The sequence below is a fragment of the Pecten maximus genome, chromosome 7, assembly GCF_902652985.1.
Source record: "Pecten maximus chromosome 7, xPecMax1.1, whole genome shotgun sequence".
NCBI lineage: Eukaryota > Metazoa > Mollusca > Bivalvia > Pectinida > Pectinidae > Pecten > Pecten maximus.
The window spans coordinates 29097067-29124591 of record NC_047021.1 but is presented as its reverse complement, the minus strand read 5'-3'; the positions used below and the strand labels follow the sequence as shown (position 1 = coordinate 29124591).

The 27525-nt window shown below is 35.2% G+C and overlaps 1 protein-coding gene across 8 annotated transcripts in view; it reads right to left on the bottom strand.

The window, feature by feature from the left end:
• Positions 1-27525, bottom strand: part of LOC117330492 (dedicator of cytokinesis protein 3-like) — a 181857-nt gene that overhangs the window by 119425 nt on the left and 34907 nt on the right. For 6 of the 8 annotated variants that reach the window (XM_033888798.1, XM_033888802.1, XM_033888799.1 and 3 more), the window contains exons 3-14: positions 23627-23667; positions 16484-16539; positions 15733-15835; positions 15243-15391; positions 14626-14746; positions 13290-13453; positions 12571-12652; positions 12306-12366; positions 11710-11778; positions 11114-11186; positions 10273-10391; positions 9735-9863 (exon numbers count right to left, since the gene is read on the bottom strand). In XM_033888798.1, coding sequence (XP_033744689.1) covers positions 9735-9863; positions 10273-10391; positions 11114-11186; positions 11710-11778; positions 12306-12366; positions 12571-12652; positions 13290-13453; positions 14626-14746; positions 15243-15391; positions 15733-15835; positions 16484-16539; positions 23627-23667 — 1167 coding nt within the window. Of the gene's footprint in view, positions 1-9734; positions 9864-10272; positions 10392-11113; positions 11187-11709; positions 11779-12305; positions 12367-12570; positions 12653-13289; positions 13454-13697; positions 13733-13774; positions 13865-14625; positions 14747-15242; positions 15392-15732; positions 15836-16483; positions 16540-23626; positions 23668-27525 lie in introns of those variants that run through there. The other 2 variants (XM_033888806.1, XM_033888805.1) reach the window with 2 other exon arrangements.

The window sequence follows — 27525 nt, the reverse complement described above, 5'->3', positions numbered from 1 at the left end:
CCATTTCAATCAATGTTTAAAACATTATTTATGAAATGAAACAGTATCATTACTAGCATCTTTGATTTATAACAATACTTCAATAATAATTTGTAAAAATTATTTCAATGTTTATAAGTTTGAAAATATATATGCTGTAAAGAGAAATGACTGCACAATTACATATAGTGGACAAATGGTGGTATTCCTTCAATCTTGTCTGAACTAAGGTGTATCTCAGACTGAAAGACAACATTTTATGTCTTTAATAATAAGAAAACAAGAAAAAAATTATATATATATATAAAACTGATAATTGACAAAAGAAGACGTTACATTTTGCACTAGCGCTTTCACTCTATTAGATCTTCAGGTGCATAGTGATCTAATAGAGTGAAAGCGCTAGGTGCAAAATGTAACGTCTTCTTTGTCAATTATCAGTTTTATATATATTTTACTTGCATGTCGTCAACTTAAACATTTTCTAGATATATATTGTTTATACAGGATTTCATACCAATATTAACCCACAATAAATGTATTTTGAATAATATTCATTCATAATTTTTTACTTTCTGAGATATGGGAAATATATATATTAAAACACTATGTCATAAAATATAAACTTCAGATAAGAGAAAAAAAACAACAAAAAACTGGACACATGTTAGCCATTTTGTTAATAAAACATGCACAAGATATGCGAACAAAAGGAACATTAAAACTTTAAAATTAGGGAAAACTGCATGTGAAATTTTAGAAAGATCCCTTCAGTACTAAGCGATAACAATTTTAAACATCAAATGTCAAAATCCAAGATGGCCACCTGTCAGCCATGTTGTTTTCCAATCAGTCCCAAAATGGGTTATGCACAACTAGGGATCAAGGGGAACCTGCATGTGCAATTTGAGAAAGATCCCTTAAGTAATTGATGAGATCTAGCGATAACAAACTTCAAATGTCAAAATCCAAGATTGCCACCTGTCAGCCATGTTGTTTTCCAATCAGTCCCAAAATGGGATATACACAACAAGGGATCAAAATGAACCTGCGTGTGAAATTTGAGAAAGATCCCTTCAGTACTTTCTGAGATTTAGCGATAACAAACTTCAAATGTCAAAATCCAAGATGGCCGCCTGTCGGCCATATTCTTTTCTGATCGCTACCAAAATGGAATATGCACAACTAGGGACCAAGGGGAACCTGCATGTGAAATTTGAAAAAGATCCCTTCAGTTCTTTCTGAGATTTAGCGATAACAAACTTCAAATGTCAAAATCTAAGATGGCCGCCTGTCGGCCATATTCTTTTCTGATTGCTACCAAAATGGAAAATGCACAACTAGGGACTAAGGGGAACCTGCATGTGAAATTTGAGAAAGATCCCTTTAGTACTTTCTGAGATTTAGCGATAACAAACTTCAAATGTCAAAATCCAAGATGGCCGCCTGTCGGCCATATTCTTTTCTGATCGCTACCAAAATGGAATATGCACAACTAGGGACTAAGGGGAACCTGCATGTGAAATTTGAGAAAGATCCCTTCAGTACTTTCTGAGATTTAGCGATAACAAACTTCAAATGTCAAAATCCAAGATGGCCGCCTGTCGGCCATATTCTTTTCTGATTGCTACCAAAATGGAATATGCACAACTAGGGACCAAGGGGAACCTGCATGTGAAATTTGAAAAAGATCCCTTCAGTTCTTTCTGCGATTTAGCGATAACAAACTTCAAATGTCAAAATCTAAGATGGCCGCCTGTCGGCCATATTCTTTTCTGATTGCTACCAAAATGGAATATGCACAACTAGGGACTAAGGGGAACCTGCATGTGAAATTTGAGAAAGATCCCTTTAGTACTTTCTGAGATTTAGCGATAACAAACTTCAAATGTCAAAATCCAAGATGGCCGCCTGTCGGCCATATTCTTTTCTGATCGCTACCAAAATGGAATATGCACAACTAGGGACTAAGGGGAACCTGCATGTGAAATTTGAGAAAGATCCCTTCAGTACTTTCTGAGATTTAGCGATAACAAACTTCAAATGTCAAAATCCAAGATGGCCGCCTGTCGGCCATATTCTTTTCTGATCGCTACTAAAATGGAATATGCACAACTAGGGACCAAGGGGAACCTGCATGTGAAATTTGAGAAAGATCCCTTCAGTACTTTCTGAGATTTAGAGATAACAAACTTCAAATGTCAAAATCCAAGATGGCCGCCTGTCGGCCATATTCTTTTCTGATCGCTACCAAAATGGAATATGCACAACTAGGGACCAAGGGGAACCTGCATGTGAAATTTGAGAAAGATCCCTTCAGTACTTTCTGAGATTTAGCGATAACAAACTTCAAATGTCAAAATCCAAGATGGCCGCCTGTCGGCCATATTATTTTCTGATCGCTACCAAAATGGAATATGCACAACTAGGGACCAAGGGGAACCTGCATGTGAAATTTGAGAAAGATCCCTTCAGTACTTTCTGTGATTTAGCGATAACAAACTTCAAATGTCAAAATCCAAGATGGCCGCCTGTCGGCCATGTTCTTTTCCGATTGATCCCAAAATAGAATATGCACAACTAGGGACCAAGAGAAAGGTGCCTATGAAATTTTGTAATGATCCCTTCAGTACTTTCTGGGAAATAGCGATAACAGGAATTGTTTACGGACGGACGGACGGAGGGACGGACGGACGGACGGACGACGGACCACGGACGCAGGGCGATTTGAATAGCCCACCATCTGATGATGGTGGGCTAAAAATACATAAAGTAAAAAAAAAAAAATCAAAAAACTGAGTAAGGAGATTAAGATCTCAAGACATGATGAAAATGCTGAAAAAAAAGAGTAATATTTGTTTGTTTTAAGAATTTGCTGAATCAAACTGATGCTTATGAAAACACAATTACATGTCTTTGTTTATAAAACTTGCAAAAAGTTTGAAGTCATTGGTGGAAAACTGAAATAGCTTTTATGGACAAGATTAAATAGCAATAACTCTTTCAAATATTGTCAATTAAATCTGCAGTGTAAAAAAAGTTCTGTTTCAAATAACAGTCACGAATCCTTCAAGTTCATGACATAAATATAATACTTCCAATAATTTTTTTTGACAAATGTTAAGATACACTGCAGATACTGACACATTTAGTTATACATTCATCAACGTCATGATGTAAACAGGATTGGCAAAACATCATCACAGCCCAATGTAGATTACTGTGCTATTATGAAAACATTTAATGAAGCTGTTGTAAGATAGGTATATCTGAAGAGCATATGTGTAAAGCACAATCACAGCTGGGTATCAACGAATAATCAAAAGCTTTACACAAATCAGTCAATACAGATATCAACATTACGAAAAAGGTCCAAGACATAACTACATATATGTATATACACAATGATGAGGTTTCTAAACAAGAGATCCCAGAGGGATCTTGGCGCCCACCATTGAATGATCTTCATAGGTTCCATGTCAGATTGATCTTTTCTCTACTTTTCCCTTCATTTTACTAATCTGTGCAAATTGAGACATCCCTCCAGTACTTTTCAAACAAGGGAATCCTAGCTATATAAGAAATTTGAGATTTAACGATAATGGCTGTTTGTTTGCCAGGTTGTTTTCAGGACAGACTGGTCCAAAAATGCAATACAAGGGACCAAGGGGAACCTACTTATGAAATTTGAGAAAGATCCATTCAGTACTTTGAGAAATAGAGATAACAAACTTCAATTGTCAAAATCCAAGATGGCGGTCTGTCGGCCATATTGTTTTCCAATTGATCTCAAAATGCAATAAGCATAACGAGGCACCAAGGGGAACCTCCATATGAAATTTGAGAAAGATCCCTTCAGTACTTTCTCAGAAATAGCGATAACAAACTTCAATTGTCAAAATCCAAGATGGCTGCCTGTCAGCCATGTTATTTTCAGATTGGTCTCAAAATGCAATATGCATAACTAGGCACCAAGGGAAACTTACATATGAAATTTGAGAAAGATCCCTTTAATACTTTCTCAGAAATAGTGATAACAAACTTCAATTGTCAAAATCCAAGATGGCTGCCTGTCGGCCATGTTGTTTTCAGATTGGTCTCAAAACGCAATATGCATAACTAGGCACCAAGGGGAACCTTCATATGAAATTTGAGAAAGATCCCTTCAGTACTTTCTCAGAAATAGCGATAACAAACTTCAATTGTCAAAATCCAAGATGGCTGCCTGTCGGCCATGTTGTTTACCGATTGATCTCAAAACGCAATATGCATAACTAGGCACCAAGGGGAACCTTCATATGAAATTTGAGAAAGATCCCTTCAGTACTTTCTCAGAAATAGCGATAACAAACTTCAATTGTCAAAATCCAAGATGGCTGCCTGTCGGCCATGTTGTTTTCCGATTGGTCTCAAAATGCAATATGCATAACTAGGCACCAAGGGGAACCTACATCTCAAATTTCAGAAAGATCCATTCAGTACTTTCTGAGAAATAGCGATAACAAGAATTGTTTACGGACGGAGGGACGGACGGACGGACGGAGGGACGGAGGGACGGACGGACGACGGACCACGGACGCAGGGCGATTTGAATAGCCCACCATCTGATGATGGTGGGCTAAAAAACAAGAGATCCCAGAGGGATCTTGGCGCCCACCATTGAATGATCTTTATAGGTTCCATGTCAGATTGATCTTTTCTCTACTTTTCTCTTCCTCTAAGTGTTACTAATCTGTAACAGCCCTCTAGTACTATTCAAACAAGCGGAACCTATATATAAAATTTAAGATTTAGCGATAATGGCTGTCTGTCGGCCATGTTGTTTTCGGATTGGTCCCAAAATGCAATACCAGGGACCAAAGGGAACCTACATATGAAATTTGAGAAAGATCCTTTTAGTACCTTCTGTAAAATAGCAATAACAAACTTCAATTGTCAAAATCCAAGATGGCTGCCTGTCGGCCATGTTGTTTTCCGATTGGTCTCAAAATGCAATATGCATAACTAGGCACCAAGGGGAACCCACATATGAAATTTGAGAAAGATCCCTTCAGTACTTTCTGAGGATTAGCGATAACAAGAATTGTTTACGGATGGACGGACGGACGGACGGACCACGGACCACGGACGCAGGGCGATTTGAATAGCCCACCATCTGATGATGGTGGGCTAAAAATACTGTGTGATGTTTTCCTTGTTGTTTCGTTGTTGTTTTTCCTTCTATAAATGGGGATTTGATCATATGAAATATGAAATTATATGAAATCATATGAAATTTGAGAAAGATCCTTTTAGTACCTTCTGTAAAATAGCAATAACAAACTTCAATTGTCAAAATCCAAGATGGCTGCCTGTCGGCCATGTTGTTTTCCTATTGGTCCCAAGATGTAATATGCATAACTACCAAGGGGAACCTACAAAAAAGTTTGAGAAAGATCCCTTCAGTACTTTCTGAGGAATAGCGATAAAACAAACTTCAATTGTCAAAATCCAAGATGGCTGCCTTTCGGCCATGTTGTTTTCCGATTGGTCTCAAAATGCAATATGCATAACTAGGCATTGAGGGGAACCTACATATGAAATTTGAGAAAGATCCTTTTAGTACCTTCTGTAAAAGAGCAATAACAAATTTCAATTGTCAAAATCCAAGATGGCTGCCTGTCGGCCATGTTGTTTTCCTATTGGTCCCAAGATGTAATATGCATAACTACCAAGGGGAACCTACAAAAAAGTTTGAGAAAGATCCCTTCAGTACTTTCTGAGGAATAGCGATAAAACAAACTTCAATTGTCAAAATCCAAGATGGCTGCCTTTCGGCCATGTTGTTTTCCGATTGGTCTCAAATTATGCAATATGCATAACTAGGCACTGAGGGGAACCTACATATGAAATTTGAGAAAGATCCCTTCAGCACTTTCTGAGAAATAGTGATAACAAACTTCAATTGTCAAAATCCAAGATGGCTGCCTGTCGGCCATGTTGTTTTCTGATTGGTCACAAAATGCAATATGCATAACTAGGCACCAAGTGGAACATACATATGAAATTTGAGAAAGATCCCTTCAGTACTTTCTCAGAAATAGCGATAACAAACTTCAATTGTCAAAATCCAAGATGGCTGCCTGTCGGCCATGTTGTTTTCCGCTTGGTCTCAAAATGCAATATGCATAACTAGGCACCAAGGGGAACCCACATATAAAATTTGAGAAAGATCCCTTCAGTACTTTCTGAGGATTAGCGATAACAAGAATTGTTTACGGATGGACGGACGGACGGACGGACCTCGGACCACGGACGCAGGGCGATTTGAATAGCCCACCATCTGATGATGGTGGGCTAAAAATACTGTGTGATGTTTTCCTTGTTGTTTCGTTGTTGTTTTTTCTTCTATAAATGGGGACTTGATCATATTTGTAAATGCTGATAGGTAAATCTCAGTCTCCTAAAATAATTGTGAATTTATTAATAATGTTCAAATTTGACAGACATTAACTAGACTGTGTTAATTTGATCTAGCAGCCATGCATGAAAATTTGTTTTAATACCTGTATTGAAATAAACTAAACCTAAGTCTGATGAACCTTTAGGACGTACTTGCAATTTGATCAACGATCATGATCAGTATGAAGATTGAGCTAATACATTGCGATCCATATGTTGATGTAGTTTTATCATTTATTATGAAGTAAGAACTAATAAGTTGGTCAGTTTCAATCCATGACATGAATTGTCCTTGTTTTTTTCATTTAAAAGTTGTATGTAGTATTTCACATAACCTCAAATAGTCAACATTTATCATTTTTTGTATGTATACATCTGTTGGTTTTCAAAACACCTTATCAAATAAAGGTTCCATGTACACATAATCTTGGTAAAAACTTTGTATAAGGCAAACGTGAAATACAACATTGTCCACACAACAACAGGTAACAAAATATAGAAGGCAGGGATATACTAAAAATGAAACTGACATCAAACTTAAACTTTGATTCACAACATAATATCATCTAAGTTTGATATCAAAACGAAGTATAATACACATATAAGGGGAGATAACTGTGATCCACCACATACCATTGACAGCTGATTCCAAACAGAGAGCCAAAGTAAAATATAGTTATATCTTACTACACATCAAGGAGCAGGCCACTAAAAACCTGCCATATATATTACACAAACTATTGTATAAGTACACACAAAACTATGACATTGTACAAAAAATGTTGTATAAGTACACACAAAACTATGACATTGTACACAAACTATTGTATAAGTACACACAAAACTATGACATTGTACAAAAAATGTTGTATAAGTACACACAAAACTATGACATTGTACACGAAATGTTGTATGTAAGTACACACAAAACTATGAAGTTGTACACAAAATGTTGTATAAGTACACACAAAACTATGACATTGTACACGAAATGTTGTATGAGTACACACATAACTACCGTAAATGTTCGGGTATAGTGCACACTCGCGTATAGTGCGCAGGTACGTTTTTGAGGTTCATTTTCAAAAAAAAAAAAAAATTAACAATTTTTTTTTTCAATTTTCAACTGAGCGGTAGATGAATTCTAAAGCATAAGATGATAGGAATTTGTAACTTATGAAAGCTTATTTACAATGTACCACATTTAATTGGAATCACCACATTGGATTGACAGGTTGTTTACATTATACCGCCACAGGCCTTGTCAGCTTGCAAATTGTAGCGGTCCCATCTAGGTCCCATCTACGCTGTTGTATCAACAAAATAATTAATCCTACCCTCAATTACCTTGTGTTTTTCACGCAGGTATGATCTCTTGTCGTATCTGTCCACGAACATGCAAAGCTAATTAAGCTCAATTATAACAAGATTGACTTGTAAGCTGACTGTACATAATGTAACACAGGCCGCCATTTTGTATACAGTACGGAAACAGGTCTGCAGTCGTCGTGCTGGTCACAACTTTTATATCAATGAATTAACATGTGTAAAGGATAAATCTACAGTGCAGACGATAAATAAGAGTACCCCGGTAGTTTTCACAGTCATATTGTATTTTATATGGCCAGTTGGTCAGTGACTGCCGCACGAGATCAAGGCATTAGTGTTACCCGTGCTAATTGCGCATGCGTGCTGTTACAGCTTCCGTAAATAAACAAGTTGAACGTTATCAGTTTCTGGCAACATTCTGGATTTATAAGGTGATTAATTTAGAAGTATGAAATAACTAAGTACTGCTATATCATTTCAAGTTTTGTTTGATGTTAATTGAGATGTTATACATCGTTTTGGACCTGAATACGGGAACATGCTCAAGTGAGATCGTATGTGTACGGAACATGTGGCTCACGATCGACTTAGATAAATCCACGTAATATTGCTGAAAAATACACAATTTCAAGGAATTAAACATTAAACTAACTATTCATTTCTTTGATTATTTGTTAACTATTACTTTCTTAATGCTTTATATATGTTATATATATATATATAAGTATTAAATCAATCCTGCTGTGAAAGGAAACGATCACAAATCTCAGTCAAATCACATTCATTCTGACTGGGAAAAGGCTTGTACTTGCGTATAGTGCGCAGTGGTCTTTTTCACTTGTCAATTTTTGAAAAAAAAGTGCGCACTATACGCCAATATTTACGGTATGACATTGTACACGAAATGTTGTATAAGTACACACATAACTATGACATTGTACACAAAATGTTGTATAAGTACACACATAACTATGACATTGTACACGAAATGTTGTATAAGTACACACATAACTATGACATTGTACACAAAATGTTGTATAAGTACACACATAACTATGACATTGTACATGAAATGCTGTACAAGTACACACATAACTATGACATTGTACACAAAATGCTGTATGTAAGTACACACATAACTATGGCATGGTACACAAACTATTCTGTCAGCTTACACATTACTATGACATAGTACACAAACTTTTTTGTTAGAATGCATTTTATGATGACACAACACAAATACAGATAAGTACATCCATTTCATCAAATATCAATATAACATGTTATAAACTTTTAAAATGCAGAACTAAAAAAAACAAACAATATCTAATTCAAGCTTTAAAATATTCGCATATACCATAACTTTAATATGCATTGAATAACTAAATATGACAAAACACACAATCTTTATAAGAAGTAGATTATGAATATCATCAATAAGCCAAATATTGTCAATCTGTACCTGTCTGTAGTTACCTGGGTTAATTATGAGATCAGTAAAGTCAATCTGTACCTGTCTGTAGTTACCTGGGTTAATTATGAGATCAGCAAAGTCAATCTGTACCTGTCCGTAGTTACCTGGGTTAATTATGAGATCAGTAAAGTCAATCTGTACCTGTCTGTAGTTACCTGGGTTAATTATGAGATCAGCAAAGTCAATCTGTACCTGTCCGTAGTTACCTGGGTAAATTATGAGATCAGTAAAGTCAATCTGTACCTGTCTGTAGTTACCTGGGTTAATTATGAGATCAGTAAAGTCAATCTGTACCTGTCTGTAGTTACCTGGGTTAATTATGAGATCAGCAAAGTCAATCTGTACCTGTCCGTAGTTACCTGGGTTAATTATGAGATCAGTAAAGTCAATCTGTACCTGTCTGTAGTTACCTGGGTTAATTATGAGATCAGTAAAGTCAATCTGTACCTGTCTGTAGTTACCTGGGTAATTATGAGATCAGTAAAGTCAATCTGTACCTGTCTGTAGTTACCTGGGTTAATTATGAGATCAGTAAAGCTGAGTTTTGGTATCACAGTCACTCCTTTTGAAAACAAGATGGCCTCCTCAGTTTTTATTGCCTGTATGTCACCTTGAAACATTTTGAATGAAAATGTTACACCTGTAAAAATGAAGAAAATATCTGAGTTAGTCCTAAAGATGTTATACATAATTGCACATAATTATGCTGATTAGGTACAAAGTGCTACAATACTGATTGAAGTTTGCAATACTGGAGTTGATTAAATATCAGATTTAAACCTTGCTTTGCCAATTGCATAGGTTGATGAATTGTTTTTTAAAATTCAACATGAAATGCTACACTTTTCCTTCATGAATCAGTGTGTAACAGAGTGAATGATTAATTAAATTTATTTCATGCCTCCGCTAGGGATCAAACACAGGACGTCTGGCTTTCTAGTCTTATGCTCAACCAATCAAGCTAAAGAGAAGTTCTCTATAGCCAAGCAGTATACTGAAGCTATAGTCTTTACCAGGGTTACAAGTGTTGTGAGTAGAAGGATTGTTACCTAAATTCACTTTGTCTTCCTTAAAGCTTGCCCCTAGTCTATTGCCAGTTTTCTCCTGTAGAGCCTTTTTTATCAGGTTCTCATGTTGGTCTGGGAACGAGTTCTCACTGTCCACACAACTGGGTGAGAATCAATTAAAAACGATTTTAGAAAATAATCTGATTATCAAAGCAGAAACATGAATTCTTAATATAAATAATTTGCAATAAATTACCTCACAGCTAAATGTCAACATCACTAAAAATAGAATTTTACAGAACTTAGCTGATTTTTTGCAAAATTGATATATGGTAAAGATGACCTTCACATTGGACAAATTACAATGATTTATTTGTACTTGTCCAAGGAAAACATGTGCGATGACTAAAGAAAATCAGTCAAATATTTATGGCCACTTATAATCAGGAACCAATTTTTACCAAATTCTATTTGAAGTAAGTGACATTGACCAAGGACTCATAAACAAAGGTATGACTAGTAATTGTTAAATGTTTGTCTAAGACAAACATAGAAAAGAGTTTTATGACTATTTTATCAAGGAATACATTTTCTATAAAAGCTATCTTTCAATATTTAAACAGTGACCTTGACCTTGGACATTAAATTATAATGATCTACCTTAATGGTATTACAGGGATGGTCAATACAAATTTATATATATCTACAGTAGAATACAGCTAAATATTTCCATCCAATTTCGTTATAAATTTTAAACTGGCTTCCAGGCATTTTAAACATTGAAGTCATCATAGTATAAGAAGTACAGAAAGATTTAAAACTTTTAAGTCACCATGGTATAAGTAGAACAGGGCCCCAGGGTTGGATATTGCAGAATTTTTACCTGGTGACCTTTATCATACTTTCATATTCCTTCTCAGTACACGACATGTGTCTCACTTCCTCAACTTTTAATACTGGAATATAAAATAAACATAACTTTTAAAACATGATCAGTTCATCACAAACACATAGTAAGATTCTGTAACTTATTATTTTCGTATATTGACAAATTCTGTGAAATGTCTTGTATTTCTAAAACAGACTTTCTAAGCTATTTTGACCAACATATCACTATAGTGTCAAAGTCCAAGTGCAGATTTTCACTCATTGTCAAACTACAGTGTACTTATGTAATGTTTATATATCCATAAGCTGCAAGATCACTATAAACATATAAGTTTTAAGGGACAAAGGTGTGTTCATTGAAAAAGGATGAAATAATTCGTCTAATTCGATATGCAAAATTTCAGGTATAAATCCTGATGGACCTGCAGATGAAAATACCGGTCCAGAAAGTCTCTGTCAAGATTTGCTAAACTGCAAAGTAGGATGACTAGGTCCATCCTTACTTCCTAAACTACCTGATCTAGTCCAACTGGTCAAACTCTTGAAACACAAGTGAAAATGTCTGTATATGAAGTAGTAAGGTGTCCCTACCTCCAACTCCAAATGGACGTCTGTACGTACGCCCGGCACCCTTCTGTTGTGTTGTAGCTAACATCTTACCTGTGGGGAGAAAAAAAATCAAATTTTCTGACATTTTCCCTTATAACTTCAGATCTCTGTTAATTAGATCTGAACATTGGAGGCTCACAAATGGAGACGTTCTGCCCTACACAAGTTAAATCTGTAGACTTATTCAAGTATCAGTACTAAAAGATTATCCACAGCAATAATGAATGAAGTGTTACATCAATGGTATAGAGAAATGGTTCAGCTGTTGTCAATTTTTTGTATATTTATGCTTGAAGGATGATGTGCCAAAATAAGGCAAAAGCTTATGCCAGTATACAGCATAGCTTATTGTGTTCTATCTTATAAAAAGTGATGGTCTCCTGCTAATATAAAATAAAAAAAAATTTCCCTCATTTTTTTCATTATTTGAAAGAATTTAATAAAAGTAGCAAAGAGAAATCTATTGTCAAAGCAAAGGAAACATAAACACCCATGGATTAAAGTTTATAGGGGTTAGGGGAGGGGGGCACCATGTGGTTTGACAAATAATATTACAGTACCTACAATACTAGACTTACCACATCTGTATATCTTAATGACTAAAAACAGACTTTTGTTCAGATCTTCTGAAGATAAATCCTGAAATAAAGGATAAACAATGTGATTCACATTTTATTCTGTTTAATTATTTCAAGATAAATAATCTATAAAACAAACATCCATACATTAATTGAATTTTTTTCATTCCTGAATGTACTACAGATCTTCAGGTAAATCCTCATAACTGATGGCATTACCCTTAAAAATTTTCCCACAACCCTCCATGTGTGAATGTGTACTCACTGAAAACAGACCGTAGTATCCATTCAGTTTATCCGTGTCCTGTGCTAGACCATTCTTGTTTACACATACTTCAAACTGCTCACTGTAAAGAAAATATTTCCATTAAATATTTATCAATTCTTCAAATAACTGTTGTGTAGATTAAGACTATTGACAATGTGGTCATTCTCTACATATCAACAATTTTCCTTTTACAGACCTCTGAGGCTTTGACTAGCCTTTCTTATTATAAGACTTGTTCTTCCTATCCTTCTCACCAATGCAATTATCTCCCCTAATTTCCAAATCAAATTAGCCTCTTACATCTTACTATATTGATATTTATCTAGATAGTAGTAATTTTGACCCTTTTCTTACAAACCTGTATTCTCTTATTCCAACCACGTTATTTGTATATTTGCCGATGTTTTGTATTCGATAGAATACTACCATCTTTAAGTATACAATGTAATAGGTTTTCTGCTGAAAAAATTAAGAGTTTTGATAATAAACTCAGTCGCCCTTGTTAACTCTTGATAAACATGCTATGACCAACTTTTAAGTTTAAGAATTTGACATGTTTCCTTTGTTACCTGGATTTATCACTATTTAAGGTCTGTTGCAGCTGGTGGCTACTTCTATAAAGAACATAATTTAAGGGAGGCTGATTGACTGCATTGTCCAATCCTGTACTGAGTTATCTACTTATCTACCTGCCAGATAAACTTGTTTTTACTTACCTGATAAATTTGCGTTCTCTGGCATTGTATACAGACATGTATAGGACAGACTCCTCCATAATAGCACATTGTGACGACTTGAAGTTGACAAGGAGGTGATTCATCCCCTCACTCTTGCCATCTCCTCTCATACTCTGTGATTCACTACTGATTCTCTTCTTTGGCTAGAAAATATTCAGAATCATATCTCAAGCTTCGAAAGTATGGACAGTTATCCAAAAATATACATTCTAAAAACCAGACAATGGCTTATCATGAATAAATTTTCGGCCCTGAGATAGGAATCCTTTTGTCAATGACCACCTCTACTATCAACAACATCCCTTGAGGTAGTGTTGTCAGAACTGTTTCTGTGGAGTCTGTACAGATAGATGGACAGACAGACAGACAGACAGACAGACAACTCACCATATCTGAGGTAGTGTTGTCAGAAGTCTTTGTGTGGAGTCTGTACAGAGAGATGGACAGACAGACAGACAACTCACCATATCTGAGGTAGTGTTGTCAGAACTCTTTGTGTGGAGTCTGTACAGAGAGATGGACAGACAGACAGACAACTCACCATATCTGAGGTAGTGTTGTCAGAACTCTTTGTGTGGAGTCTGTACAGATAGATGGACAGACAGACAGACAACTCACCATATCTGAGGTAGTGTTGTCAGAAGTCTTTGTGTGAAGTCTGTACAGAGAGATGGACAGACAGACAGACAACTCACCATATCTGAGGTAGTGTTGTCAGAAGTCTTTGTGTGGAGTCTGTACAGATAGATGGACAGACAGACAGACAACTCACCATATCTGAGGTAGTGTTGTCAGAACTCTTTGTGTGGAGTCTGTACAGAGAGATGGACAGACAGACAGACAACTCACCATATCTGAGGTAGTGTTGTCAGAAGTCTTTGTGTGGAGTCTGTACAGAGAGATGGACAGACAGACAGACAAACAACTCACCATATCTGAGGTAGTGTTGTCAGAACTCTTTGTGTAGAGTCTGTACAGACAGATGGACAGACAGACAGACAACTCACCATATCTGAGGTAATGTTGTCAGAAGTCTTTGTGTGGAGTCTGTACAGACAGATGGACAGACAGACAGACAACTCACCATATCTGAGGTAGTGTTGTCAGAAGTCTTTGTGTGGAGTCTGTACAGACAGATGGACAGACAGACAGACAACTCACCATATCTGAGGTAGTGTTGTCAGAAGTCTTTGTGTGGAGTCTGTACAGACAGACAGACAGACAGACAGACAACTCACCATATCTGAGGTAGTGTTGTCAGAACTCTTTGTGTGTAGTCTGTATAGACAGATGGACAGACAGACAGACAACTCACCATATCTGAGGTAGTGTTGTCAGAACTCTTTGTGTGGAGTCTGTAAAGCCCTGTCACACTGTAGCGGTCTGGATCAACTTGTTCTCCTTCAACCCGAGGCACCAAGTCCATTCCTAGTTTCCTGTAATAGAGATTATTTCATTGATAGTGGATCTCCTAGTGGATCTCCTATGTTCTCCTATTTTGTATGATATAGATCAAATATTTCTTTGAGTGTTTCATGTTAAAGAGCATCTGGCAAAATAAAATGAAATAATTCATGATGAGTATCATAAATATCATATTTATGAAATAAAAATGAATACAAGTACCTGGTAAAGATAATTTTTTATCACATCATCATGATATTTTTTTTAATATCAGTGAAATAATATTTTATTGATATTTTGTAAATATCGGTGAAAATAACATTTTTTCAGGCTGATATGGAATATAGTGATTTTTTTTCACTTCAAGGCTTTCCTGAAGCCAAATAAAACAATTTGAAATACAGTAGATCACAGATCTGCTCGGTGTTATTACACTGAAAACAGGGTAGTGATAGAGAAAGTATGATATCAGTAATGTAATTATTTAATTCACTCTACTCCCTCTTCCCCCCAATACATCATACTTACCCATCCCCCCAGTCTATGAGTGTGGCGATCTCCTGGCGCAGTTCCTTGGCCTGTTCATGCGACAGGGCGGCACTGATGAGCTTGCCTCTTAGTGACACCAGGTTTAACATTGCATTCCTGATTTCTTGTACTGTTGCACTAGACTGGCCCTGAAAGAAGAGGGTTAAAGTTGTCAATCATTGAAATCCAGTGTTATGCTTTTCTTTTCTGATTCAGACAAAACATTATCTCTCTTTTTTTTTTTTACATTTCATTATTACCGGCTTGGTGTAATTTTCATGGAGGAAAAGTACATTTATAAACAATCTATTAACAAACAACATGTAAAGAATTTAATCAATCCATTTTTATTAACTGCTTTTCCGCCAACTTGACTAACTAGATTTTCAAAACATATTTTGTCTCAATTTAGAATCAAGATTTGGAGTTTCTGTCCAAAATAAGGAAAACTGACAAGCTTCATTCTATCTGGATTTAACATATGACCTACCCATTTGATAAAGAGAGATTTCCACATAGTGTACCACTCCCGTAGGACATAGGTGACCTCTTTAACCATGGAATCCTCCACAGGTGTAATCGTCTCATTCGCACTGAAATCACAAAGGACACTAAAATATCTTGTCATACTGGTAAATAAACAGTCAAACACAAAATACAAGATGTTTTCAAAGGAAGGGGATATTCAAAACGTATACATTTAGTTCTGAAGAAGAAAAAACAGTTTCTAACTTGAAACCTACTTCAAGAAGCATGAATAAGTAATTTATCAGGTATATGGCAGGACAGTTAAAAATTGTTGTTAAATTGGTGCAAGTGAAATATAACTCTATAAAATGTAGTATATATAAAGAGGAAACAGACTACCCATCTATTTTCAGTTTATTTTTGCAGCATGTAAGGGCATTCAGTCCTTTCATAGCTGCACAATCACTCTTTGAGGGTTCAGTGAGTGGAGTAATCTACCTTTTTTTTCCAGTTCATATTCTCTGGGGCCTGTTCGAATTCGTTTATGCGGACAAACCTGTTCGTCAGTTTTTTAATGTAATATTTCAAACATATAACTTGACAGGCCTGCAAATGTTAATACAGGCCTTGAAAGTCTGAACACAATATAAAATCACCAGGTCTAGTCTTTATTTCATAAACGAACAACACCTGTCCAAATGGTCTAACTGTTTGGACCGCTAAGATGAAAATGGCCCGGGTGTATATAATACTTGTAAAGGGAGACAACTTACCCTTCATTGTCAACCACACACTCCTTGATGTGAATTAAGGCTGCTGGAAATATTCCCTGTAAATACATAATTCAACAAGATGAATTATTGTTTTCTTTCATACAAAACCTAATATCTTGTTACAGTTTTTCATCGCCTCAAAATATAATTAGGACTATAACTTTCTTTGGACCTCAAGCTCATGATAGTAAAAATATTTGTATTTTTAACAGACGTCCACTCATTTCCAACTCCATATTTCATCAAGGCATAAGCTAATTTACAGTAAGTTCAATTAAGCATCATTTCCATTTAACAATTTTTCTATTTTGAGTTATGATATCTACAATTATAAAAAGATAGACAAATAACCTTCAAATATCAAAATGGCAAAGCTAACATTTGGTTTGTTTGTTTTTTGTTTAACGTCCTATTAACAGCCAGGGTCAACAAAGCTAACATAACATTCAGAATAAATCAATACATATGTATGTGGGAGGATACTGGAGAACTATCAGATAGGTCTCATTGCCCACACTTAAAAACACTGAATCAGCTGTGAGTGTGACAGATCCACTAATGGTATATTATGTAATCCATGGAACGTGAATGTCACAGGATACAAAAAAACTTCAGAAATAACTAATACTGTGTAGGAGGGAACTATTAACATCAGAAGATAAGACTTCAATCAATATCTAGCACTGGTGATGAGACAGTAATCCAGTATGGGATCCCACTGATACCATAGCCGTCCTTTACACACCTATCACACTCAATAACAGCCAGGCCAGCTCACAAAATATGAAAATATTACTTTACTTATATTTGGTACAAAATCCTGACAGGACATGCTTTTAATAACAACCACTGAAATAAAGAAAAACAAGAGGCCCATAGCCCTTAACGGTCACCTGAGATTTGAAATATTTCAGTTAATTTGAATTGACCCTTTTTGGCCCCACCCATCCATCCAAGGGGTCAGTCAGGGCCAACATGTGCATATCATTAAGTTGTCATCCCATGCTGATAATGTTAACAAGTTAGAATGAATTCCAATAGAAATCAAACAAATGATAGTCAAAAATGTGATTTCCCTATATAAACTATAGTAAAGTTCACCCCCCCTTCCAGTGTCAAACGTGAAAACCCAGGGTCATGCAATTCATAATTTTGGTTAAGCACCTTAAGACCTTCCATCTATGAAGAGTATTTGATTCTGTTTTTTGGGTCTTGAGAAGATTTTGGAAATTTCAGGTGACCATGCTAACAAGGGAAATATAAAGCATCTGGCCTTTAAAAACTAACTTATTAAATTAATTAGGCTTATATTGTCTCATAAAGTGACATAAGCAGAGTAAGATTATTATCCATGGCAGAGTTAACTCTAAATCATGCTGACGACTTTTTTTGGTTATTTTGCCCTAAAAGTGACTTTGACCTTTTACTTCCGACCCTCAAAATCAATATTTTATTATCTGTCCACTTATGAAATGGGAACAAGTTACAAAATTTAATTATTGCCGATGGATAACTTTTCTTGATTTGAATGCTGTCATGTTCTTCCTGTATGCATGGACAATTTATACACACACATGGACAGATCCATGGAAGGAAGTCATACCACAAGTACATGTATATATTTCTACACTACTCATTGTGATGGGGAAGTATCAATAGCAATTCATAATAAGAAATATAGATTTATGATAACTCTAGAGTTTTGTGATGCTTTTACTATACATAGGGACCCATTGGTCATATGATCTGCTCACTGACCCATATCATGACTTGTTATGACTGAACAAGATACAACAAATGAAGTGACATATATATTGACTTCTTGCTAAATTGAGTTACATTTATAAACCCCAGTCATGTCTAGGACAGTAACATTGTGACCTCGAGTGATCCAGATAGTAACCCAAATGGTGACTTACCTGGTGGTGACTTACTTTGTGACATCGTTAGTAACTTTCATGGTGACCTACTTTTTGACCCAGTTAGCAACTCATATGGAGACCTATTTTGTGACCTAGTTAGCAACTCTTATGGTGACCTACTTTGTTACCCATATGGTGACCTACTTTGAGACCTAGTTAGTAACTCATATAGTGACCAACTTTATGACCTAGTTAGTAACTCCTTATGGTGACCTTCTTGATGACCTACTTAGTAACCCATGGTGACCTACTTTGTGACATATAGTGAACCAGATAACACAAATGGTGATCTCCTTTTGTCACTTGTATATAGAATGTGAACCTGATGGTGATAACTATAATAAAGGCCATGACCCAATATTACAGATGAAAATATGAGTTTATTTTACAGCATTTTTATTTCTTATTTGTTTATGTCAAAAGAGATGAAATACAATACCCTGACAGGTAAACTACAACCAAACCAAATGATTATATGTAAGCTTACAACTGAAGCGATATCGACAAAGCAAAGAACTCTTGGGTATGAAATAACTGACACAGAATATAAGATGTGCAGTTTCTGGATTATAAGTAATATAAAGCTGAGAAGCTTTTACCAATTTCAACCCAGCTTACACCTGCATGTTTTACAAGCCAAATAGTTCACCCCCATAAAATACAAACCACTTAACATATAACAGAACCATAGCATTTACTGTCTCTATTTCACTTTCCGTTTTATATTATACAGTAAACACTGACACTTTTTTGCTCACTTACTTTAGCATTTTTCCAAATTTTAACATATCAGCGCAGTGATGAATTGGTACATCCTCAATATTTGTCATTTTATACAATACTAGTTGATTGCAATGGTGCAACCATAATTTATAGTGCACTTTCAGCTTGAAGTAAGATTACTGCTAATCGAAATAAAACGGTAAAGTGAACACTGATTACTGTGATGGAAATGGTACAACGTAGTACCAATGCAATCTTATTCAATAACTCACTTTTAAATTTGAAAATATTTCTCTGATTCAGCAGACAAATTACATAATAGTACAAGAAACCTCATTTCTGACAAATACTGGTAACCGCTATTGAATTATTGTAAATTTCCAAACAAGTCAGAATTTTATTTCTGATAAGAAAATGAACATTTTATGGCTGTACATATCAATATTCTTATCAGTTACCAAGCTCTGATGGTTTATTACAATGATTCACGTTCAATTTGGTTTATTTTTAAGATGAATTCTTTATAATAAAGAAACCTGTGGACCAACTTTCCAATATTCAATAAGATAAATTGTAGTATTGATTATCACTGACTTGTAGCCTTTAAAAAATTAATTATATATATAACCCACAGTGACTAAATTCAAAGCAAAGAGTGCTCTGTGATTAAGCAACTCACCAATGTGGTACAGCTTCGAGACTTCTTAAAATAAAGTCAACAATTTATACATCTATACGAAAGCCAGTATGAACACTATTTAACAAGAACAATGTAACCCTGTAATCAACAATAGATATTACTACTATTACTTATATTATTATCATTAATTGATATTCGACAAATTTCTCATTTATTTGATTCAGTAAGAGATTTGACACCAGTATTAATGCTTGCTGTATGTTTGTTGGTATATTCGAACACAACCTGCACTGATATTTCTGGGGACAGACATAGCTCGGTCAGTATTTTACAACTATTGACCTATTTTCAGGTGAATATAAAGATTTATTAACCCGAGTAGGTGATAATTCCCTGACGCCGGGATTTTTTTTATTGATGGTGACATTTCCACAGTAGGAAACAGTGGAAAGAGGAAAATTCATGAAATATGATTGAAGATTTCTCTGTTTACAATCGCAAAACTATTTATTTAATTCAGTGAAATGGATTCATACACCTCCAGTAAAGACCTGAGATATATGGTCAGATCTCTACACCCAGTAATTTTTGTTTTTACCCTAACCTTAGTAGAGTTGTCATGGTTTTGGTTTTTAGCTGGACTACCCAAATCGCTCTAAGTGTCATGAAACAGGCCTTCTGCATGTTAACTGTTATGTGAAGGAGTATATGTATCAACACCTAGCTACCCCCACACCAAATGACTCTGGCTGTTCACAGGACAATAAACCATCAAATTAACCGATATTTCAGGAATACTCAAGATTCATTTCAAGTAAATAACAACAACAAAGATTATGACTGTGAAGGACAAGGACCTGTAGCTAGCATTGATATTGATATTTAATTTGTTTTGAAGTCATTGATGAAATCCTCATCACTTTTGTTACATTACTATATATACCAAATCAATTTCACATCTTGTCCAGCTAATGTCTGACCATTTAGAATTGGTCATTACGTTGTGAGACCGCTGACCTCTTACAGCACTGCTGTTTACTTCTAAGCTTACACACAGTGAAATAGCAGCCATTTACTGGGAAAATCCATAACCATCTCATGTTAATTATACCCAGTGGAAATATGTATACACTTAGTAATGTAACAATAATCAGGTCATGATGAATTAGTCCTCATAACAAAGCAAGTAAAAGTTACATAGGGGTGGATATTTACCAGAGCAACATACCTCTTGCTATGTATTCGACCTTTGACCTTCAATTCTATTACGTATAGTACTCCACTTTTGACCTTACCATGGTTCTGTTACTTGGTACCTGACCTTTGACCTTATTCCAATTCTACAAGTACTCCACCTGTGACCTTACACAGGTTCAGTTACTTGGTACATGACCTTCGACCTAACTCCAGTTCTATCTATCAGTATTTCACCTTTGAACTTTCCCTGGTTCTGTTACTTGGTACTTGACCTTTGACCTTGCTCCAGTTCTATCAATACACAACTGATCTTACTCTGGTTTTGTTACTTGGCATTTGACCTTTGACCTAACCCAAGTTCCAATAGCACTCAACCTATGACCTTAATCTGGTATTATTACTTTCCAAGGATTTTTTTTTTATTTCGTTAGGTAATTATCTTTTGAATTTACCCTGAGTTTGTTGATTGGTATCCTAGTTATAGCCTGTTTTAAACTAGTAATGATATCGCCAGACATTACGAGCATTCTGAGAGTATTGCTAAAGCAACCTACCAGACCCCGCTAAAAATAATAACAGTGACCTTGACCTTAACCCAAAAACCTTGAAAATCTAACTTGATCTGTAGCTACTCATACTGAAGGTACTTACACACCAACTTTCAGCAACATACCTTGAAGCATAGCTGAGAAAATCTGAGTGGACGGATGGACAGAAAGATGACAGACAGATAGGAAGGAAACCTTTATATAGTCCCCCCAGTTTTATCGGTCATCAATGATTGGTGATGACACTATCTAGGTATAGACGGCTGGACTTCCTGAAAACTTGGTTCACCAGACAGACATTTTAGTAAGAACTGCCTGTAATCCATATGGATAACACTGAAGATCAATGTCTAAAAACATGACAATAATGATAAAACACAACCTGCTGTAAATGTAAACACATGTCCCCTGGAGAGTAAAGACAGCACTTGTGGCCAGAATCAGTTGAATACATACATTTTCAATTATCAGCTATAGCACTATATTGATTTCAGTTCTGTAGTCCAGGACAGTGTTTAATGTCCAAATGATGACTGACCATGGGGCTGTTAACAGACTATAGTGACCAGTGACAATATCTGTGAGAGAATTGACCAACAGGTCTGTAAGCTATCAATAACCAATAACAGGCCCCCGAGATTTTATAGGGATCCTGGCAATATTCATCCAAGTTTTCCAAGCTTTGAGTGACATGTATAGTGTTCTCATGCTGCAGACCTGACTATTCCTTATGGCACCTAAATAACCTACCTTTAAAAGGCTGAAACTCCACTTCCTTCAGAAGATTTATGATAGAGTTATATAACACAAGCAATATGATAGTCATATTAGTTGTGTTATATAACTTTCATCATATTTACATTACCAACCCGAAGAAAATGTTCCAGAAAATCCAGAAGATTTATGATAGAATTTATATAACACAACCAATATGATACAAAAATGTATTCAAATTGGTTGTAAACTTCTATCATATATACATAATAACCAACCAGAAGAAAATGTTGCAGAAAATCCAGATTTCCTTCAAAAACTTAACCATTCCTTTTGAAAATTAACAGTGCCTTAATTCTGAAATTGCATTTGTTCTTTATATTTGACAATTCCTACTTGAACCTTACTGTTCAATTTGACACCTATATAATCTTTCTGAAACCTATAACTTCTCCTTCAGAAAGTTAATAAATCAATTTGAAGCCTGACTATTCCTTTTGAATCATGAGCATTCCTTATAAAACAAGGTTATTTATTGTGAATCAAGGTCAGCCTATTAACGTTTCCCCCCTTTTTTTAATTTACTTTGATGTAAAGGACCCTGAAGCTCAGAATGACTGCAGTGAGGATTTAAGTTTTCACCTTTCGATTCTGACCCCATAAATTAGGACAGCCTAAGCAATAAGAAACCCAGTAAAAATCATTATTACCTCACATAGTCATATTTTAATGATAGGAAGTAATGTTGATACAAGACTAATGATCTCAATGTGATGTTGCCAATACAAACTTGGGCCAGAAAATAAAATCATCACCTGGTAAGACAAGAGTTGAGGTATAAAGTACTTAATAGTGACAGATTTATACATTAAATTATTTTAAAGGCTTTGATCTGTACAGGTGGTATAGTGTGAAATACTATTGGGATCATGTCCTCACAACAGCCAAGGCCATATGAAGATGATGTCCATATATATCATGAGGCCATTTCAGGAGTATTTTATAGTGTGATCGCACTGAAATGTTATGACATGAACATAGCTTCTAGTAACACATAATCCTGTCTTATTATACTGACAACAGGCTAACCACTCCTAACAATCACCAATTAAAAGTTAAATATGGAGCACAGAACAACTTTGGTTTGCAGACTTACTATCAGCATATCTACACTATATAACGAGACTAACCAAAAATGTCCCTTCATTCAGGGGACATAATCTAGTTCTGCCTTTAACCATCCTTGATTGGGCAGAAACTCAAACCAGCTTTGTACATAATGTATTAAAGTTAAGATAATATTAAACTGAAATTATGTTTTAGAGCTAGGAGATAAAACATAATTTGCCATGTCTATACATCAGTTACAACCTGAAAGGTTGTATCCAGGACTACCTACCTTGGGGCCTTTCTGGTGGAGGGACACACCTCTGTACCAACCTGTAACGAAAAAAAATAATCAAGGTCAAAGGTCATAGAATTTAATTTACAGGTGAAAGTTCATAACTCTAGAGTGAGAATACAGATCTAGAGGCCCCAATACAATTCCAGGCATCCTCTTAACAAGAGGCCCAGAGGCCTGTATTGCTCACCTGGATAATTCACCAAATATGACAAAAACTCCTATTTGAATGATATTACAACCTATTTTCCAGTTAAGGATCTAAAAGAAACCCTCCCTCTTCAGCCACCAGGAGGTCAGCCCCATCATTTGTACATTTTTGGATCCCCAGCCCATATTGATGCTACCCATGCAAATATGAGTGATATCCACTGCTTGGTTTCAGAGAAGTAGTCGTTTAAATCAATATAGCCAAATTGACCCCTTTTGGCTCCACCCCCAGGCCCCCTCGGGAAGTCAGATCCATCATTTGTACAATTTTCCAGGTTGTGGACACACAATGTAGTGAGTGGGACCTGATTTTATATACAGGTGTAGCATGGTTCTTTGAATCATGTAAGTCAGATTTTGATATGAGTCAGTGTTATGTAAGGAGGAGGAAGTACAAATTTGCTATACATGTATTCGAGCCATTAAATATAGTACCAAAACAAATCAAATATTTAAAACATGAAATATAATCTCTGTGGATATACATCATATGCTTATATACACACACACAAATGAATAGATGTTTATTGTAGATTTAGACAAGGTAGTGATGTGAAAAATTTAATCAATTCATGCACCTGTAATATATTCCAACCAGGACTAGATACCAACATTTAGCCTAACAAAATTATAAGAATACCAAAAGTTTATGTAATTAAGCCTGAACAAGTTATAGGTTCATTCAATAAATTTTGGAACTTCACTTTTCAGTACTGTTTGTTGTGTTGTGTACATGTATAAACCAACAAAATTAAACAACAAAGCAGTATTAGAACCGAAGTCGCTGTTTACAGTATATTCAACCCACAGAAATCATGTTCACATAAATTTCAGTAACAGTATATATAAATCATGTAATTTAATCATTCATGTAAATATCTTCTGTAATCAATACAGGAAACAGATTAACCAAACAAGTCCCGCATTATTTATGTATATTTGATATCTATGGATATCAGAATTTTATTAGATAAAGAAATTGGCATTCTATGTTAAATAGTATTGAAATCTATATTTTCTTGTTCAATGTTCATCAGAGATGTATTTATCATAGCTAACACATACATATATGCATTATGCATGTCTGATTACAACTAAAATTCAAATCTGTTGTTACTCCAGGGTATTTTATGATACCACACTCATTATTACAATAAATCTAAAATGGTTCACATGTTTATAGCGATGTTCTTGTTTTGTATCAAGCCAAAAAATGGTATAAAATGATACGATGAAGCATACTCTTGTTTTTTGTGACCAGCAGCTTCTGTTATAGACAGGTAGCTGGTACTGTAAAGAATATGCACTTTTCCTAAGGATAAAATCATCTTAGACTTAGAATAGGTCCAAACATTTTACCGATGTGATGAAGGAGAAATTACTTTAGCCATGCAAAGCTAGTAAATCAACTTTTCAACTATAGATACTGTATTTATCCACAAATAAGCCCTAGCCTGCCAAACTTCTTTTTTGCAGAATCATCAATTTGAAAATAGCAAGGTGAGATTGGTTCACAAAATAATCCTTCTCCAAATTCTAATAATAAGTTTTTTACATTTTGAGATGAGGCTTATTTGAAGATTAACATGGTACTCAACTTTTACACTAGGGTAAGAGGCTTATTTGAGGATAAATATGGTACTATATGTTTACACCATGGTAGGGGGGCTTATTTGAAGATAAATATGGTACTAAATGTTTACACCATGGTAGGGGGGCTTATTTGAGGATAAGTATGGTACTAAATGTTTACACCATGGTAGGGGGGCTTATTTGAGGATAAATATGGTACTAAATGTTTACACCATGGTAGGGGGGCTTATTTGAGGATAAGTATGGTAATGAACTTTTACAATAAGAGATTAGGCTTGTTTGAGGATAGATATGGTACATACTAAACTTTCACACTAGGTAAGGGGCTTATTTGAGGATAAATACGATACTAAACGTTTACACTAGGTAAGGGGCTTATTTGAGGATAAATACGGTACTAAACGTTTACACTAGGTAAGGGGCTTATTTGAGGATAAATATGGTACTAAACTTTTACACTAGGTAAGGAGCTTATTTGAGGATAAATACGGTACTAAACTTTTACACTAAGGGAGGGGCTTATTTGAGGATAAATACGGTACTAAACTTTTACACTAAGTAAGGGGCTTATTTGAGGATAAATACGGTACTAAACTTTTACACTAGGGGACGGGGCATGGTTGAAGATAAATACAGTAGAAACATGAGCATCCTTTTTTCTGTCAACACCAGTATACTGTAACCTCATAAATTTTGGAATTTCATCGAAGACGACATTCCTTTTGTTCTGAAATACACATTATACTTCTTAAGTTATTGACAAAACTGTTTGTGGTATTGCTCTTTCCTCACCCACAAACCAAGCCAAGCGTTAATGTAAAACTAGCCCAAGCGTTAATGTAAAACTAGACAAACGTTAATGTAAAACTACCTGAGCTTCTGCAGCCAGTACCATAACCTGACCACATTACTCCTGATGGTTCTATAACACACCCCGGTCAGGCTGGGGATCAATACAATCATAGTAATACAACTTGGCCTGTTTTTAACTCGCTTTTTCCCCATCAATACATAATTACTGCTATATATATATTTATAGGTCAAAAGTAATTCCATGGCCACCATGATCACAATACCTGAGATATTACCTCCACAATCTCTGCCATTACAAAGCACCTGTACATGTCTCTTACATCATTATTTTTCTTCGATATTCTGCACTATGAGTTTTTTAATTGGTAATTTTCTGTGTCATATCATACCAAAACTAGTGCTATTGATTTATTCCTATCTTTTTATTTCCAAGAAGCTTAGAATCTATGCTTTAAACCAAGTATATGACAATGTCATATCTTTTTTCAAAACTCTGAACATGTAAAATATTACCTAACTGCATGCAATTGGTATGGAATCTACCTCTAGTTGTATTGATTATGGCTCTACTCTATACCTATCCCATATACAGGTGAACTCCTAATCAGTCTACACATGCAGTCATCATCTGAAGAATTTTAAATCATCTTTTCTTTCTTTCTTTTTCTTTTTTTTTTTTTTTTTTTTTAAATATGTCCATGTTTTGTCTTCAAGATATAATGTAGCTGTTTTCTTAACACATTTTATTTTATGAAAATTTTAGCATTTTTGAAAACAAATAATTTGTATTCATGTTTTACAATGACAGAATATTCAGAACTCTTTTTTAAAGCTTTAATAGATACATTATAATGAAGCTTTTGTCACATTTCACATGAAAATATACTTTATTAATGAAGATATTTGAAGTGTGATTAAAATTCTTAAAACACCTGATTTTTTTTCTTGCATTCAAAATGAGATATCTACTATGAATGGATGTATAAATTATTTCCTTTGAGAATGTAATTTAATAGAATGCTTACTCTTCTATATTTTTCTGGAATAAATTTTTGGTTTTTGATTCTCGAGAAGCTGAGAAATGAGCTGGTCTGTACTGTCCAGGTTGTGTCCTTGGGCAAGACACTTTACCCCAATTGCTCTGGATAGCATGCAATGGGTCTCCTGTAAGCTGTTTAATGAGGAAGTCACCAACTACTACAAGGAGACAATAAACAAACCTACAATGATACCAATATCAGAGGAAGTGAGATTAGAAGAGAGTAGTATAAAAGGGAAGT